General features: G+C 47.9%; 1 protein-coding gene and 1 long non-coding RNA gene across 2 annotated transcripts in view; one reads left to right on the top strand and one right to left on the bottom strand.

Annotated features, from left to right (window-relative positions):
- Window positions 1–10,062, bottom strand: part of Itpr2 (inositol 1,4,5-trisphosphate receptor type 2) — a 422,198-nt gene extending 412,136 nt beyond the window's left edge. Inside the window, exon 1 of the mRNA XM_087903959.1 lies at window positions 9,923–10,062. Coding sequence (XP_087760085.1) covers window positions 9,923–10,014 — 92 coding nt within the window. The 5' untranslated portion in view covers window positions 10,015–10,062. The remainder of the gene's footprint in view (window positions 1–9,922) is intronic.
- On the top strand, window positions 9,932–18,543 carry LOC125399226 (uncharacterized). The gene is made up of 3 exons (XR_007231652.3): window positions 9,932–10,064; window positions 16,051–16,161; window positions 16,657–18,543. It is a non-coding gene; the product is annotated as an uncharacterized LOC125399226 (long non-coding RNA).
- The last annotated feature ends 1,367 nt before the right edge of the window (window positions 18,544–19,910 follow it).

Here is a 19,910-nt window from a genome sequence, read left to right as displayed (position 1 = left end):
TCATGCCCACAAGCCAATCTGATGGTAGCAATTCTTTAATTTATCTTCTCAGGGGTGTCAAATTGACATCCAAGATTAGCCATCACAAGAAGTGACTCCTTCCTAACCCAAGTGGAAATGAATTCGGTCTGTAATCTAAAAAATTAACATGAGAGACAGAGAACACAGGAACCGCTGATCCCCGCGCATGTTCATGCTGCTATCCAGTGAGACGGTCCCTCTGTCCAGAGCACCATGGCCACGCTTCTCTGCCTCCCTATGGCAGCTCGCCTGGAGTCCTCCCTTCAATTGCCTTGAGTTTCTTAAATGTCCTTGAAGGCATTTCCTGCTCCTGAGCTGGCCAGAGATGGTTTCTGTTTATCCCCAACAAAGAGCCTAACACAGCCTGTCATTCAGTGCTCCAGGTTTATCTAGTGGGCAGCAGTGAGAGCAGGGACGCAGGGGACCCTGGGAACTGTCACACAAGCTGTCAAGACAACTCACCGCAAGGTTCGCAGACGACTTAACTGAGTGCGGCTGGAGCAGGAACTGGGGGCCAACCCCCTCTCAGAACCCTTGGGGATGAGACAACGCCTGGTTTATCCAGGCTAACAGATGACTTCCAGGCTTATTTAAGGTTGTAGTCTTTAGTTAGATCTTGTTTATTTTTTGGTCCTTTGGCCTGTTTACATGGAGCCCTGAGGATCCATAGGCACTCTGGGCACAGTGTTCAGCCCTGTTCTCAGCAGGAGGCTGAGGATCCACAGGACTCTGCACCAAGTGGTCAGCCCTCTTCTCAGCAGGGGGTGCTTTGCAAGCCGCAAGGTCTCCCAGATGCTTCTCTGGGGCTCCACCCTTAACAACTCCTGTACGCAATAAAAGTCCTGCGCTTGATAATCAGCACAGACAGATTATTTTCTGGTGATACTTTAACAGTGACAAGCATCTTACTTCAGATAGGACCTCACTCAGTAACGTGTGTCTGAATTCTAAGAATTGAGATGTGAGCTTAGATTATGCCGTGTTGACTTCCCTCGCCCTCCCCTGCGTTTAGGCGAATCTGTGACCTTGGTCACTCTTTGAAATAGCAAAACCGAGCAGGAAGGAGAGGGGCAGGGGAACTGTGAGTTAAAAATAATTACGAATGACTTTAAACCAGGTGTGGTGATGCACACCTATACTCCCAGCTCACGGGAGGATGAGTCCAAGTTTAAGGCCAGCCTGCACTACATATCGCATTCCAGACCAGCCTGGGCCACAATATGAAATTCTACCTTAAAATAAAATCATTTTAGATGAGAATTCTTTTTTTCCCAAAGTTTCCAGAGAAGCTGGAGACAGTCAATAGGAGGCAGTTTACAGGGACAGCAAGGGCTACGCAGCCCTGGGTTGGAGACTGAGAGAGGGGAGAAGCCTGGAATCCACAGGGTGAGCACTCTCTCTCTAAAAGCATCCCTCCTTCCCGGTCAGGCTCTCTGGCTCCAGCATCATCGCCACAGGCTCTGTGAACCCAACATACACTCCAGTGTCTGGAAGGCGGCAGGATAGTCACAGAAGGTCTGAACCAAGTTCAAACCTCTCTCCTGGGTGGAGCGTGGAACATACGTTCAGACTACTCTTTTATCTCTGCTGGTCTCAACAACATCAGAATGTTCGCTTTGTGAGCTTTAGAGCTACTCAAATCAATAGCAAATCTTCACTGATTTTTGAGAAATGAAACAAGACAATGTGAAGAATGTGCCATCGGCTGTGGGTATCACCAGGACACAAATGCCCATCCGTCGTGGTAAGCCTGAAAGTTGAGCTCACTCTGCAGCTCCTCCTTGAAGCCCCCTCAACCAGGTTGGACCAGCAGAACAGGAAGAAATGTGGCTCTCCCAATTCCTGGCAACATAGTCTCTAGCCTCCTCGTGACATTTGAAAGGGCCCTTCGTAGCTCATCTCTGTTGCTAGTTACTAAATTCATCTACAGCTGTTCATTAAACACCTACTAGACTTCATAGTGTTCTCGCTCTGTCTTGGAAATTGTCTGGTGCTGGGACCAAAAGGCTTCAAAAGACACAAAAGTACTTGTTGGTTTCTAGTCTTGAGAGCAAAGGTGTTGGAAGTGTTCGTGTCCCCACGGATCCCTGTTACTGCAAGTTCTCAGAGGAAAGCCAGATTTGGTTTGATTTTGTTTTGAAGACAGGGTTTCTCTGTGTAGCCCTGGCTGATCTCACAGAGATCCACCTGTCTCTGCCTCCCAAATGCTGGGATTAAAGGCGTGTGCCACCATCACCCAGCCTGGGAAGCCAGCTTTTAAGGATTTACACTATCTCCTGAGCAGGAAAGCCTAGCCTGTCAAAAAGGCTCAACAACAACAAGTGAGTGGATGAATGAATGAATGAAGAGTAAACAAATGAGCTAATCGACCAATCCACAGGGTACTTCAGCGTTAAGCACTTTATCAGGGCGGCCACATAAACGTGCTTCATGATAACGTATTTCCAATTTTATCATTAAAGATTTTTTTTATTCTGAACATTCTGCCATTTTAACTCATTCTCAATTTAAGATGAAGATCTGTAGACAGGTAATGCTCTATGTGACAGCTATTCTAACAATTATTGATTATAATTTGGAGAGCACTCACTGCCCCATTTCAGAAACAGTCAACTAAAACACTCCTGGTTGATTTCAATCACACGCCAACAAAACACTGCCAAACTGAAGTCATAGACGCTGGTTCAGTCAGCAGCAATCTTGTGCTTAGCGGGACGATTACTAATGCAACCAATGAGCCATGCACAGAAGTATATGTCTCACCTGCAGAACAAGCTTTGAAAACAAGGCAGTCTGCACATTTGCTTAATAAATCAGATGTTATAACTGCTCAGCATTTCTGGTCAGACAAACATTTTCCACGTTTAAAACATTAACAGCAACTAATATCCAAGCTTAAATAATAACTGCAGCTATGTTCTCTAATTTGAGGTTTTCCTCCACTGACTGTGACCGGGAAAATACTTTGTTTATATTTTTCAAAGTAAATACTGTTCATTAAGAGTAATAAGAAACTAGAGAATCCTCAGAGACTATAACAACCCTGTCTCAAAAGATATATTAATTATTAATTAACTAAGTGAAATTTATAGCTATTGTCTGCCCTGTAAACCTGCCATATAAATTTATGGTCACACATCTGCCTATGATGGCATGCCCCGTACCTGTGATGTAGTATGTGGGTTTAGGTCCGTAGTCACACATCTGCCTATGATGGCATGCCCTGTGCCTGTGATGGTGTGTGGGTTTAGGTCCGTAGTCCTCTGTCTACACACCCTGTTACTTCTCACACGGGAACAGCCCCAAGGGAGCAGCTGCAGAAGAGCTGCAGAGCCCTCCAGCCCTGAGAAAGAGAAGCCTGTGATGTCGTCTCTCTCCGGACCCAGGGCTGGAGAGATGACTCGGTGGTCAGAGCATGGCTGCTCTTCCAGAGGATGCAGGTTCAGGTCCCAGCACCCAGCTGGTGGCTCACAACCATCTAAAGCTCCAGTTCCTGATGATCCTGTGCCCTCTTCTGGTCTCTACTGGCATCGGGCAAGCACATGGTGTATGGACACACATATACCACTCGCACATACATATAAATAAATAAATGTGAAATTGTTTTCATCTTTAAAGGCGTATTGAGAAAAGCCAGGATATCTGCATGTTTGTGGCAAAGAACAAAGTCTACTGCTTACAGTTTTGCTATGGGAACAATTTTTAAAATTATAATGGGAATAACAGTTAAGTAAAAATTTTAAAAGAAACCTACACATCTTTAAATGCCAAAAAATAAAAGAGTGATTAACAAATTAAAATAAAAAAAAATCTGGTAGGACATAAAGGCTCTTGCTTCCTTCCCAGACTTGTGAGGCAGAGCTGGGAGGACCACTGCTGATTGGAGGCCAGCCTGAGACCACACAGGGAGACCCTATGTCGACAGCATTAAAAACTAAACAACAGTAAAGAAAAATTAAACCAAGAACTAGAAATGCAAGGGGCCATGGCTGGAGCAACACAACCTGCATTTTCATGTCCACTCACGGAGGAATCAGAAGTGGATGCATCTCATGTCCCGCACTGAACACGTGAACACGTAACAACTGAAGAGAAGTGTTAGTTGAACTGGCCAAATAAAGCAAGAGATAAAATACGGGCCCCAGTGTTCCTGCCACTCTAAGAGACCACTAGGATTGATGGAGGTCAGAGTGCCAACCGCTGATCACCTGGCAGCTTTCTAAGACCTTAATGTGTAGCTATCAACTCTGCCCTTGACTGGTCATGTAGTCTAGGTTCTTGGTAGGATAGCAATGGCTGAAATGCACACATACAAATGCACATGTGTCTGAATGCAATCATACACACACACACACACACACACACACACACACCTTTTCACTTCCTAATCAGAAACCCTGTGACTGGACAGGGAAGGAAGCACAAGCTGCAGCTGGTTCTACCACACTGCCACCCTACCACGCCGCTACCCAGCTATCCCAGCATCCCGCTACCCCACTATCCCAGCACCCTGCTACTCCGCTATCCCAGCACCCCGCTATCCCGCTATCCCAGCATCCCGCTACCCCGCTATCCCAGCACCCTGCTACCCCGCTATCCCAGCACCCTGCTACCCCGCTATCCCAGCACCCCGCTAGCCCACTTTCCCAGCACCCCACTACCCTGCTATCCCAGCACCCCACTACCCGGCTATCCCAGCACCCTGCTATCCCATTATCCCAGCACCCCATTAACCCGCCACCCTGCAACCCTGCCACCGCCCCAGCACCCCACTCTACACTCTACACCTCACCCCCACCCTCAGAGCACCTGACTATGGATGCAGTCAGAAACATGAGTATCTACTAAGAGCTGTGGCATCGATGTGGGGAGAGCAGGGCTTATAATAGAAAAAATGGAAAACCAGACGACCAATTAACTGCAATGGAAACTACACAGTGTTTTTTCAATCTCTCCTTGCAGAAGAAGAAGAAGAGGAAGAGGAAGAGGAAGGAGAAGGAGAGGAAGGGGAAGGGGAAGGAGAAGGAGAAGGAGAAGGAGAAGAAGAAGAAGAAGAAGAAGAAGAAGAAGAAGAAGAAGAAGAAGAAGAAGAAGAAGAGAAAACTATAACTCTTAAGATATCACTAAAAAAAGAAAAAAATCCATTCACTCAAAATATATACACAATCTAGGATGTAAGGTGGGTTTCCCATTAAGTCAATACAAGGGTATCTTATACAGCTTTTTAGATAAAAACTTACATTAAGAAACATCAGTTTGGGTGTGGTGGCACACGCTGTTAAAGCCAGCACTCAGCAGGCAGAGGTAGACAGACCTCTGTGAGTCCAAGGCTAGCCTGGTCTACAGGGGAGCGCCAGGACTGCAGTGTTCCAGGGACTTTGCCACCACCTGAAGGGCCAGTGGGATGGTTGGTGAGCACTAGCTCCCTCCCTGGGACCTGTCCCACTGCCAGGAAAGAGTGAACTGAACCCCGCGTGTGCGCTGTGGCACTCACAGAGAGAACTACATTTTCTGAGGCTGACGTGCGTGCGAAGAGGCACTGACAGGAGCAGGGTCACGTGCTGATTAGCAGCGGGCCCAAGACAACAGACACAGGAGCAGAAGGGTGAGGAAGTCCACGGGGAAGGCTCTCCTCTGCCTGTGAGCAGAGGTCAGCAGCTTGGAGACAAGGAGACAAGGCTGTGGCTCCGCTCTGACGGCGTGAAAATCTCTAACAATTACCCCATGATGAGGAAGGAATATTTCAACAACCACTTAGGCAAGATGTCACTTGTGAGGCTCCACAGACGAGGCCTGCTCTTGCAGAGGACCGGGGTTCAATTCCCAGCACCTACATGGCAGCTCAGAGCCATCCACAACTCCAGTTCTGGGATTCCAGTGACCTCGTCTGACCTCCACAGGCATGGCACACACGTGCCACACAGATATACATGAGGCAAAAACCCCTATACACATAAAATAAGATAAAAGACTTTTTAAAATATTCTATTTGGCTTGGGAATACACCCTTCTGATTACCCAAAATAAATAAAGTCCTACACATTGAAACCATGCATGAAAAGATCACACTGGCATGAAAGGGGGTGGGTGAAAGGGCACCATGGAGGGAGGGGAAGGGAGAAGAATGGGGAAAGAGAAACAAACAAAAATGTTCGGAAAATACCATAATGAAGCCTAACTCTTTATAAGCTAATTTAAAGAAAACTTTAAAAAAAATTAACCATGCCTAGCCACAAACAATAAAAATAACCTACAAAATCATAACTGTCCCGGTCCGTCCCCTAAAGGCCCATGTGTCACGGGTGCTGTCCTTATCTCCCGTCCCTGCTAGGCAGGGCCAAGGGGAAGGCCTCTGTCTTAGCTTACTTTCCTGGTGTGGGATGTAACACTAACTAGAAAGTTACCAGGGTGTACGTGACTTACAGGTTACATCTTCGAGGGAAGTCAAGACAAGAACTCAAGGCAGAAGCCTGGAGGCAGGAACTGAGGCAGAAGTCACTGAGACATGCTGTTTCCCGGCTGGCTTGCTCTTCCAGGCTTGTCTGACCTGCTTTTTTACGCTCCCCAGGACTATCTACCCAGGGTTGACTCTGCCCAGAGTGGACTGGGCTTTCCCACATAAATCATTAATTAAGAAAATTCCCTACAGACCAATCCCATAGACCAATCTGACAGAGACAATTCTTTAACTGATACTGCCTCTTGCTAGGTGATTGTAGTTTGCCCTAAGGTGACAAAATCTATCCAGCAGAGCCTCTGTCCTCCACATGTGTAGCACACACACACACGCACACTTACACACACATGCACGCACACATACACATATGCACATTTACACACATTCACACATGTTTACACATACATACACATGCAGACTCACACATATGCACATGCACACACATACACACATGCACACTTACAAACATACACACATGCACACACATACATGCACATGCAGACTCACACACATGCACATGCACACATGCACACTTACAAACATACACACAAGCACACACATACATACACATGCACACTTACACACACATGCATGCACATACACACATGCACACACATACACCTGCATACATGCACACTTACACACATATACACACGTGCACACATACATACACATGCACACTTACACACATACATACACATGCACACTTACACACACAGAGACACACATGCACGTGCGCATACACACAGGGTGGTGAGTCACTGGGAGCACACCCTAACCCTGTGCCCCTGCTCACGGGCACCTGCCATCTATACTATGCCACTGTCATTCCAAAGCAACAGAATCCATAGACTGTAGAACTGAAGCCTCCAAACTGTGAGGACAAACAAGTTCCCCCCTTTCAACTGAAAATCTCAAGTACTTTTCTATAAAAATGGAACACTGGCTGGCCCTATATTCTGCAACCTTAATCAAGCCATCACAAAATTAAGAGTAATTACTTCTCAGTAGTTGAAACGTCTCACTCCTGAATTTTGAAAAAAAAATATTTTATAAGACAGAATCCCTAGTTATCAAACTACATATTAATTTTTAAAAATCAATGGGATGATTTGCCTTGGAACTTAAGCCTCATGAGATGTGCCATGCAGTTTCTGGAAGCATCTTTGAAATTTCTACATAATTTGCATATCTCACATACAACGTTGTTTGTATTGACACGGCAATTAAAATGTCAGAGTGAACATTATTAGATACTGCCCAGATGTGAAAGAAATAGCAGGCTTTTCCAAACAGCACCAGATATAAAGACGTCGTGTTTGTCACGTAAGATGCCACAGGACCTTTCTACTGTGTCTTACTTCATTAGATTTAAACTCACACAGAACCCACTGAAGTCCACGTCACTGGGCCGGCCTGGAGTGCCCTTTGAACATCATTCACCAAGGGCCAGAAAATTCTATCAGGGGACATTGCAATGACTTCTGTAACCGACCTTTGAAAGCCTGTTGACACTGGAGTGCAGGGTCAATCACACTAACTGCCTGACCTCTGCAGTTCTATGACCTTCCTTGAGCCTCCGAGAAGTCCACTTCAAAAGACAGCTATCCAATCAGAGCCACAAGCTCCACCCAGGGCAGCATGTCCAAGACCGTCTTCAACTTGGACTCTGCCTTGCCAGTCATCTCAACACTATTATCTCGCAACTAGGGAATGACACATTCTGCGAGCACATTCTAAAGAAACTTGACTTCCACATCAGCAGCAAGAAAGCACTGAGCACAAGGCGCCACCGTGCAGGCCACAGTAACAGCGTTCACGCTCATTCTTCTGCCTGGAGTTGGAATGTGGAAGCCAGGAGTCTAAGGCAGGAGGACACAAGTTCTGGCTTTGGACACAAGTGCTCTCTGCTTCTTGAGTTGGTCACTTCTGGTCTCAACAGCGCCTAGAGACAACGCCACGGCTGTGGAAGCTGACCACGCCAACCCTTCCAGTGTTTGTTTCCTATGTTACCCACCTTGCCGGGTCAAAAACAGAGTCCATCCTAGCCCTTGAACTCCTGCCTAGTCTGGGTGGTGCTAATTACTGCATCAGCTCATTACCTGGTGAATGCGGTCATTACAGCTCTGCCGTGCTAAGCACTTTGCCTCTCATCTCCTTGCTCCCTGCCCCCTTATGGAGTCCCTGGGTCCCACTTTTAGACCTAGAAGATGGAAGCACAGATAGATTTCCTATCCCGGCTAGGGACATAAGGTTTGCAAGTCAAAGGGTGAGGATTACAGCCCAAACCTCCTGTTTCTAGAGACCCTCTTGTTGGCTACTAACTGGCAGACACCTTCCATGTCTGCCAAGGCCCAAGAGCAAGTCTGACAGAATTCATCGGCAAAGCCCTATCCTGGACCCAAACTGCACTTGGGGTATGAATTCTCTCAGAACAACTCGACCCAGTGGAAACACTTGCCTAAATTCTTCCACACTTCAATCTCAGGAGTAACACAGATGAACAAGATAGGCAATTAAAACTTCCTTCCTCCCTGAAGTCTGTGGGACATGCGGAAGAACAGGAACTGCAAATTCCAGGGAAGGACAGGCAGGCAACACTGTCGCCGAAAAGCTCTCCCTCACAGCCCAGGGGACAGGACTCCAAAATTTAACAGCGAGCGGTCACCAGCCTCAAGACTCCCAGATTAGACAGTCTAAAGGTAGCCCAAAACCACCTGTGTACTAAAATACATCGCAGGGCACAGTTAACTATGCATCTGCAAGCACACCGTGTAGGAAATTTCTAGAAATCAGAAAAGGTTCTACTTAACCAGCACGCTGGTTTTCTGTAGGATATACATATGTATTTCCCCAATTAAAACGCCAACTCGAACCTCGAGAGCCTGCCTAACTGTTCCCTTCATTAGGCTAAGGAGATGGAAAAAGGAAAAGAAGATACAAGTTCTAGAACCCGGCTGCCCACGAGGCCAGTTCTGGCAAAGTCAAAGGGGTGAGTCTTCCCTTGGCAAGGCCAAAAGGAAATTACTTCAGCGAAGAGGGGCTGGTGATCTCCTCGAGCCGGACAGTCACATTAGCACTGTGCGACATCGCCTACTTTCCTGGCCAACGCCAGGGACCTCAATCCACCGCTCTTTCCTTTCCAACCGCGCGCTGAGAAGGGCAGTGGGGAAGACAAGGAGAAAACACACATTTTAGTCAAAACAAGGCAGGAGACGCCAGGGAAGGCAGCCTCGCGGGGCCTGTCCGGGGCGTGCGAACCACTTCCTCTTCTCGGATGTGTCTCGGGCTGAAGATTACGAAGTTGCTGAGAAGCGCTCGCGGCTTCCTGCGCGCGGGGATCTAGGGAACCCGGGGCTGCCCCAGGCGCAGACCCCGGACACGGCGCGCGGGAGGGACCGGGACCGGGACAGGCTGGCGCTACCCAGTGCGCGTCCTGCTTACCCCAGGGTGCTGATGAAGCCGTTGACTGAGCCCTCCGCATAGAGGGACACGATGTCCCCAATGTAGAGGAAGCTGGACATTTTGTCAGACATGCTGCTTCACGCTCCTGTAGCCGTCCCCGCTGTCTCCGCTGCGCGCAACGGTGAGCTCAGAAAAGTGGGGTCCAAGGAGTCCGAACGGCTCAGCCTGGCGCGCAGCAGCGAGGCCACTGCTGGGGACACCGCGATGGCCCCGCGCCGCCGTCGCCGCCTCTGCCCTGCCGTAGGTTTCCTGTTCCTGGCGAAGTTCTGTCCTACACCTTCGCTCCTCCTCCCTGGCCCGCGCTCCCTCCGCGGCCCCACAGTGCGCGCCCGGCTCGAGCGGAGCCTCTAAGTCCCCTCGGGGGACTCTCTGGACCAGGTGGCGGTGCCCACGGACCGAGGGGGCGGGGAGGAGCCCCGGGAGGGGGGCGCGCGACCAATCAAGCCTAGGCGGCCGGGGGCGGAGCGGGTCCGGGGCGGGGCCAGCTCCCGGAGGACGGGCCACCCTGAAGCCGCCCGGTCAGAGGCTCAGGAACCACGCTGGGCGGCGCTGCAGGGGCGGCGGGGACACGGCCGGTCAGGGACAGGGGCTCCGGGCTCGAAGCGTTCTTGGAGGGGCGGCCCGGGGGTGCAAAGCAACAATCTAGAGGGACTGGGGGAAGGGACTGGGTGGAACCGGCCTTGAGGGACACCGATTGGGAAGAGGGCGCAGAAGAGCTCTGCATGGGGCGGGACCTGGAGCGCAGTGACCCGTCTGACTGAGATCATGAGCCTGAAAGCACTGGCGGACAGAGGCCACTGAGGTGTTCGCGCGGTGCAGAGGCCGGAAGACCCCTGACGGTGGAAAGCTGGAGTTGGGGTGGATGTATATTTGGGTGGGCAAGTTGTTGTTTGAGAGGAGGAAGGGTTGTGGAAGACACACAGTTGAAAAAGAGGAGCTAAAGGGAGGCGGGAATGAGGGAGCGCTCCTGTGGAGTGTGTTCTTGGGTCCAGTTTTTCTCAAGTTCATGGTGGGGTAAAAGGATCCAGCAGCCACAGCTGCCGCGGTGACCACCCTGGCGACCGTCAGTGGTTCACCGTTGCCAGTGAAGGTTCAGCAGGGCTGAGCTTTGTAACTCCAAGTGAAGGTAACTGTGGGTTCCAGCTGCAGGAGCAGGTGGCAGCCCTTGTAGCCCCGGAGATGGAGGCGGGACACAAGTCGTGGGTGTCCCCTCTGTTGCGTGTCTGTCTAACTCTTAGAGCGCCGTTTTAGAAGTGTTTGTGCTACCATGAAGAAGCGTGGACGAGGTGAACACCGTGGTGACCGTGATACTAGTCACTCAATAAAAAAATAAAAATAAAAAATGCTGCCCAAGCAATCAGTATAGAGCAAGGGATGTGGGAAAGCAGACAGAGAAGGGGCAAGGGCATAAGCCAAACTGCCGCTGACCAAAATGCAGAGTTTAGTGGTGTCATTTTGCCTTATAGTTCAAAGATGGTTGGGGCAGAGAGGTGTTTAGGAAACCTCCGAGGTAGCAAAGAACAATCAGGGAAGGGCAGAGTCTCAGTGCGGGACAAAGCCCACTTCTCCGGGACTCAGCAAGAAGCTGACCGTGTGCGTGCACTCTCACTGCCTCTCCCCCTTCCCCTCGTTCCACCTGAGCCCACAGAAAACAGGAATTTAGTAAGTTCCCTATCCATGATGGGAGTCATCCTGTCCATGTTCGTGGTGTTAGTGTTGGGAACCCTCCAAAAGATGGGCCCTGAGTCCTAACTCTGAGGTGATTGATGGCCCTGTTATTTAGGGGACTTGCATGCTGTGTTCTGTGATGGTCCTTGCTAACATCCAATCCACACTTAACAGCTATTGACCTAAATCCCGAAGGCTCCCTAACACAGGCAGGGTGACTTGAACAAATGAGGGGATGAATATTTACGCTGACAAACTGATGAAGCCTCAGGCTGGGTTCCAGAGTTCTGGTTCCTAGTGAAATCAGCCTTGACCCAGAGTAGGGTCTCCTAAAAACCAAGAGGTCCAGGATAGAAATCCAGTTGCCTAGGGTATGACACCATCTTCCTGAGGCACCTTTATACTCTGTGTATGTGTGTAACATGGATGTGTCTATCTTTTATCTCTGCACTCTATGTGTGTGTGTGTGTCTGTATGTGTTACATGTGTCTCTTGTTATTTCTGTACTCTGTGTGTGTGTTACATGGATGTGTCTCTTATTATTTCTGTACTGTGTGTGTGTGTTACATGAATGTGTCTCTTGTTATTTCTGTACTCTGTGTGTGTGTTACATAGATGTGTCTCTTATTATTTCTGTACTCTGTGTGTGTTACATATGTGGTATACATATGTATGTATGTATACATATACATACTGTATGAACAACTGTAGAGGCCAGAGTTTGGCATCAGGATATCTTCCTCAGCTACTTTTCCACCTTGCTGTTTTGTTGCTGTTGTGTGGGAAGTTTGAGGGGCATTTGTTTGTTTTGAAGTGGGATCTCTCACTGAACCAGAAGCTTACCATCAGCTAGCTAACTGTCCAGAGAGTGCTAAGGGTCACCACATGTCCAAACCCCAGTTACATGGGTTAGCTGTGCCTATCATGATGCCCAGATTTACATAGGTCCTGGGCCTCAGCCACAGTGAGCACTTTACCCCAGAACCACATCCATGACACTCCAGGCTGATTCACTGCACTAGAAATATCCTGAGAGTGATCAGCATCTGACTTACTCACCCTTCATGGGGTCCTGAGGGCTGGTGTGTGGCTCAGGGGCAGAACACTGACCAAACAGGCCCTGGACTTTAGCTCTAGTACCACAATTTAAATAATGGACTGATAAAATAATATTTTGTGGTTTTCATATTTATTTAATTTTTTTGTTTTGTTTTTTGAGACAGGGTTTCTCTGTATAACCCTGACTGTCCTAGAACTCACTCTGTAGACCAGGCTAGTCTGGGACTTACAAAGATCCACCTGCCTCTACCTCCTTAGTGATGGAATTAAGGGCCTGTGCCATCACCATCCAGCTAATAAATATTTTATGGTTATAATCTCAAATGAAGAGTAGATGTTGAGAATACAAGGTTAACCAGATGACAGTCAGTCTCCTGTGCCACCAAAACCATGAATCTTCGGCAAAAGTGGCAGTCACCGGCCCTAAAAATCTATAGAGGCAATAAATCAGGCAGAGTGTAATATCTGAGACATTTATTCACAGGTATTGAATGTATTAAAAATGAACTTCCAGTAAAGAATCCAATTCAGTGATCAGTTGGACAGAGTTATGAAGGATTCACTAGGTGTCCCCTGTAGCATGAATTCTAATTGGCATTAATAACAAAACCCAGAGTCGGAGATTTAGGAGGGGAAAGCTGAGAGAGGCAGAGCAGTCAGCCATAGTCCTTACCTCTACAACATCTCCTCAGACTGCATGCTCAGACTGAATCCCCAGAACGCATCCGAGCTCTCTCTCCTCCCGCCTTATATTCGTCTCTCTGCCCAGCCATATGGCTCCACTTCTCTAGTGCTGGGATTAAAGGTGTGAGCCACCACTGCCTGGCTGTTTCTCTTTGAGACTGGATCAATCTCTTGTAGCCCAGAGTGGCCTTGAACTTGCAAAGATTCATCTGACTCTGCCTCCCAAGTGCTGGGATTAAAGGTGTGTGCCTTTAATCACTGCCTGGCCTCTATGGCTAACCAGTGGCGTAGCTCTGCACTCTGATCTTCAGACAAGTTTTGTTAGATTACAAACAAAATATCACTATAGTCCCATCACTGAATGTGTCATGAATTGTTTTCCTCTCTTCTTTCCCTTGTAATGAATATAATTTTAAAAATACAGCTGGCTTACTGAGCAGTCTGATTTATGAGGTTCATATAAACTATAGAATTAAAAAGTCATTCTCTTTCAACAATGCTATACCGAATTTACACATTTGACTGCTTAATAAATCATCAAGGACCACTTTTGGGCTTTTGGCTTCTTCTTGTTAAAATTAACTGAGGCGATGGCTCAGCTGGTAAACAGACTACCAGACAAGGGTAAGGAGATGAGTTTGAATCCCCAGGACCCACATAAAATCCCGGGGATGACAACACATATCTACACTGGGAAAGAAGCGATCAGAAAGACACCAGAACCAGTTGACAAGCCAGTCTAGCTGATCTAGGTACATCTCAAAAAACCAAGGCAGAGAGCACTCAAAGATAGTTTACACTGACTTCTGGCTCATATACACATAAATACACATGTATATGTGAACACAGGACGCACACAACACATACGTAGGCACAAGCATGATGGCACACACCTGCAATTCCAGCATTTAGGAGGCTGAGGCAGGAGAATCAGGAGTTCTAGGCCACCCTGTGCTGCATAATGAGAAATTGTCACCACCCTCAGGAAAAAAGGGAAGGAAGGAATGTACAATCACACGCTATCCCAGTCCCATTTAAAATGCTAATCTTGTCTCCTCTAGGCCTCTACAGATGAGGGAGTCAGCTCTGAGGAAGGATGCTGTATCAGTGACTTTCCACATCGCTATGACTTAAGAATGGAAGGATTGTTTAGGCCCACGGTGTGAGGCTGCAGACCATGATGGCAGGAAAGCCGTGGCAGCAGAAGCACAAGATGGCTGACCACATGATACTTGGTCAGGAAGCGGAGAGACATGAATGCTTCTCCTCTTGCTTTCCCTCATCCCGGAGTCTGGTCCGAGATGCGCTGTCCACATTCCCTCCTCAGTTACCTAATCTAAAAGACTCTGCGCAGGCGTGCCCAGGGGTCTATATTCTATACTCTGTCCCAGGTATTCTGTGTCCTGTCGACCATCCATGTTACCCAGCATTAAGCACCACAGATGTGGTGGACTCTTCACATGTTAGCCGCTGGGGCATTGTGATGGGAACTGGAACCCCGGTGGACCAAGAGTCAGGCATGTGATTTTCATCCTTTGGACCTCTGCACATTTGGCCAATGCAGAAGAGTAGCCGTGGCTACTAGCCGGGTGGGTCCCAAATGTGGGTTCTCTGCTTCACACTAAAGTGAGGTCTCAACCGCTACAGAACTCTGCAGCACACAGTTCCCTGAAATGGAGGAGTGGGAGCCAGACAGACTGGCCACTTCCAGGCCCTCTTGAATCTACCCTTAATGCTGCAGATTCTGCTAAGGTTGCCTCCTTTTTACCTTTGGAGATTTGAGTCCTCCTCGTGGTGGTACAGCCCGTTCACAAGACCTGTACTGAAAAGGTCCCTGTGATTGGGGGAACATTGTGATCAGTCATCTGTCTCATTTCCCTCTTTTCTTCAATCTGAGACTCAGTATCATAGGATAGAGTCGCCACATTCAGAGTGGGTCTCCTCTCCACAGTCATCTCTGGAAACACCTAACACATGCCTGGGTGTGTCTCCGAGGCTCAGGTTGACAGTGAAGATCTACCACGCGGATAGATGTGGGCACAGCCTGGGAGATGGGGCTCACACAAACCTTGACCAGCACACAGGTCTCAACTGCAGACATTACTTATTCTCGGTTTGTTTGCTGCTGTTGTTTTAATAACTTCAAATACACAAAAGATTTTTCAAAAGAATATATCAAATTCATCAATTTGTATAATTTGCCACATGGGTTTTATGGCTGTCTGCACACCCAGATTCGGGAGTGGCTGGGGGACAGCAATGCGCACCTCTCTCCTGAGCACAGCGCCGGGTGAGCTCTGCACAGCAGCAGCGATGCGCACCTCTCTCCTGAGCAAGGGGCGGGATGGGCTCTGCAAAGCAGCAGCAATGCACACCTCTCTCCTGAACACGAATTTTATTTTATATGTGTGAATGTTTTGCCTGTGTGTATGCCTGGGCACTACATGCATACCTGGTGCCCCCAGAGGCCAGAGGAGGGTATTGGATCCCTTGGGACTAGAGTTACAGACATTTGTGAGACCCCCCATATGGGTGCTGAGAATTAAATCCACATCTTCTTCACATGCATAACTTCACATGCATAACCTAGATTTAAGGACTTATTTATTTATTGGATGTGTGTCTGTGTGTGCGTGCAATGGACGGAAGAGTGTGGCAGGTTCCCTCCTTGCTCACCCTCTACTTTTTCCTTTTAGGCGAGGTTTCTCCCTGAGGCGGAGGCTCTCTCATTCTCAGCTGGGCTGGAATGCAGCAAGTTCCAGCAAGCTTCCTGTCTCCACCCCTGGCCCCTGGAGCTGGGATTACAGGTGTGTGCAGGAAACCTGTCTGGTTCTGTGGTTGCTGGGATACAAACCCTGGTCCTCAAGATTACACATAAAGTGTTCTTAACCACTGATCCAGAACACAGATTGGAAACTATGCATACTATACACATGTGTGTGTGCACATGTGTGTGCATCATGAAATTAAAAAGAGGGCTCACGAGAGGGGAGGAAGTGATCTCAAGGGAGGTGGGAAATGGAGAAAGCAGTGGACTATCTGTGATAAGAAAGAAGTTGGAATTACCTCTGGGGAAAAAAAGAAAACCTGGAGCAGAAGAATGGGGCATGGGAGAGAATGGGGGCCTATGAATGAGAACCAAGTATCATGACATACATGTATGATATGACTATAATGAAACCCATCACTTTGTCATGATAACCTGGAGAGTTAATTTTTAATGGTGAGAAAGATTCTCCCACCTAGTTTGTAGGATCACAGTTCTAGACATACTGACACTCCTCATACTTTCTTCTGACCAGAGCATCTCGGCCCTGCAAGACCTATCAAGGATGCTGCAGTCAGAAGCATTGTGTTCACGATGAACACAAGGTATCAGCTTTTGGAATATTGTAAAGCATATGCTCAGGACTTGGGGTGTGTATAGCTCACCAGGAGAGCATCTGTCGAGCATCCAGGAGGCCTTGGTTTTGATCGCCAGCGCAGAGGAATGAAGAAGAGGAGGAGAAGGAGGAGCAGGGAGGGGAAGGGGAAAAGAATAAACGAGAATTGAGATTCATCCAAATATTAGCGAGGATACCAGTTCACGAATCAACTCTTTGCCAAAATTTATGCAAATAGTGAACCCTGGGCCCTCATTTGCCTTATGTGGAGAGTGAGCACAATAATGATGCCTGCAGTAATGGTCTAGATTAGGAAACACGTTTAATAACTTTGGCATGGCAGAGCCTGGCATGAAGCAAGTGCTCAAATAAATGCTAGTTGCTAAGATGATGAGACAAGCGACAATGGGTGTCACAGATACCTCACAATCAGATGTCACCACCAGAGCACAATGCCACCAGTGCCTGAGCCCCTGCCAGCAACACCTCCAGAGACTTCCTCAACAGCTCTTCCATACACACGCCAGACCGTCTGGGAACACAAGCAAGCACTTGCTAATGACTGGCGTGTGGGTTCTCTCAGAGACCTCCTTTAATATATGCAAAAGAAATCATTTTTTTAAACAGGTAGACATAACAAAGGAATAGTGTGATACTAAAATAAATAAATAATACATTTATTTTTTTAAAAGATGTCTAAGTAACCACCTGCAGATGCCATGTGAGAACGCTAACTTCCACAAGTCAAGGCTTTCGGTCGTTTCTCAGAATGGAGCACATAACACCCACGGAGAAACTGCACTGCTATGCTGGCATCACCGGGGAAGGACAGACACGCCTACAAACTCCGTAACATGGGCATCAGTGTACACAGAGAGTGTCGCGTGGCCAGTTAAGGTTCTAAAATACCAAGAGAGGTTTGCAAGGCATGGGCTCATTTCCAAGATCCCTTGAGGGTCTCTGCACTGATCTCAATTGCTCCTATCAGGATTTGAACCCTGGCCTGACGTCCAGAAGGTCCTTGCTGGCTGGTAAAAGCTAACAGGAAGTGAAAGACTTCAGAGAGTCTGCAGAGATGAAAACCGCGTACTGCAAGGAAGAAACTGGATTGTGTCTGTGTGGAACATTCACGGTAGCAAGCTTTCTTGTCAGACTGTCTTTGGATCCAGCCCCAAAAGAATGACACGGAAACGTATTATTAAGTATGAAATCTTGGCCTTTAGTCTAGGCTTGTTTCCAACTAGCTCTTACAACTTAAGTAACCCAAATGTTTGTAATTCTGCCATGGGGCTCTTTACCTTCCCTCAGTACAGCACGTCCTACTTGCTTCAAGTCTGCTGGTAAATTCCACGCACCTAGATTCCTTCTCCTCTTCCCCTCTCCCTCCTCAGAAATCCCATCTATCCTCTCCCGCCTATCTACTGGCCGTTCAACTCCTTATTAAACCAATCAGAAGGTGCCTCGGAAAAGACACAGCCTCACAGTATAGGAAGAGACTCTCCCACAACTGTTCACATCTGTTCTCTGAGCCTAGTGCAGTTCACACTCAGTCCGCCCGTGGGACCACCCAACAAGAGCTGCGCTGACAAAGGAGAGACTTCCATTTTCATCTCACTATGACCATGATGTCTGACAGGAAGACTTCAACGAGGACAGCCAAGTAAACAACATGATGTCTTATCTAATCACTTTAAATGTTGGCATGAGAATGTAAAAGTGTGTCCTAAGGGAATAAGCTGATGTATCAAAAATGCTACATTCACAGTTACACAGAATTGCTAATAAAGTAAATGTTGAACAACGGCAGATCAGTGTTGGCATGGATCTTGGTCCGTGAGTCTTATGAACATGGAATAAGCGCTAGAGGGGTGCTGAGCAGCTAAGAGGGCATACTTCTCTTGCTGAGCCCCAAGCCCCATTCCTAGTATCCGTATCAGGCATGCACAACCACTTCTAACTCCAGCTCCGGGGATCCATTGCCCTCCATGGCCTCTACCAAGATTGCACTCATGTGCACACACCCACACACAGACATATATATATATATATATATATATATATATATATACATATACATATATACATATATATATACACACATCATTTTTAAAAGAAAATGTAATAATATAAAATTATTTATAGGGTGACAACCAGGTGTGACGGCGCACATCTTTAATCCTAGCACTCAGGAGGCTGAGGCAGGTGAATCTCAGTGAGTTCAAGGCCAGTCTGGTCTACAGAGTGAGCTCCAAGACAGGCAGGCAGGACTACACAGAGAAACCCTGTCTCAAAAAACATGAGTAAAATATAAAAATAGCAAAATAATATTCCCATAATGCTTTTTGCAGTAGCTATGACGAATTAGTTAGGCAGAACGGCACACACCTCTAGTCCTAGTGCTCAGGAGGCTGAGGCAGGAGAAGCGCAGATTGAGGGCAGCCGTGTGTGGAAAACAACAGATGGAAAAGGAGGTGGGCGAGATCGAAACGACAGGCGCCTTTTCTGAAAACATAGAATCGTATAGCGATAAATGACATTTGGTCTTAGGAAACCGTATCCAAAGGGAAATTATGTGACAGGCTTTTTCAAAGACCTAATAATGACACGGTAGACTGAAGGCAAGGCCGAGAAGAGAACAGTGAGTAGAATGCACGGCCGGAGCCTGGAGACGGTCTCTCGTGTTCTCACGAATCTTTTCCGACTGGGGCATATTGTGAGAAACTGCCGACTCGGCTCCTAGAACGCCTGTGTAGTGTGCCAACCTCCGCAGCTGCATGAAACAGCCGTGAACCCAGCACTCAGCAGGTAGAAGCTGGAGGGTTAGGGTTTCAAGGTGACCCTTAGCTACAGCGCAAGCTCAAGGATGGCTCTTCACACGCGAGGACCTGTCTCAACAAAGACGGTGGGCAAGGGAGGCAAGGACAGAGCCTCCCACATTCCCCACAGTGAGACCCGCCAGAGCCTGTCAGGAGGCAGTGGCCTCCCTACCATTCACCTTCTAGGCAGTGTCTTAGCCAGGGTTTGCCGCAACAAAGCACCGTGACCCAAAAAGCAAGTTGGGGAGAAAGAGTGTGTTTGTTTTACACTTCAGCATTGCTGTTCATCACTGAACGAAGTCAGGACAGGAGCTCAAACAGGACAGGATTCCAGAGGCAGGAGCTGATGCAGAGGCC

The sequence above is a fragment of the Myodes glareolus genome, chromosome 3 (genome assembly GCF_982192425.1).
Source record: "Myodes glareolus chromosome 3, mMyoGla1.1, whole genome shotgun sequence".
In the NCBI taxonomy this organism is placed as follows: domain Eukaryota; kingdom Metazoa; phylum Chordata; class Mammalia; order Rodentia; family Cricetidae; genus Myodes; species Myodes glareolus.
Note: the sequence above shows the minus strand (reverse complement) of the source record. Positions and strands in the feature narration are given on the sequence as shown.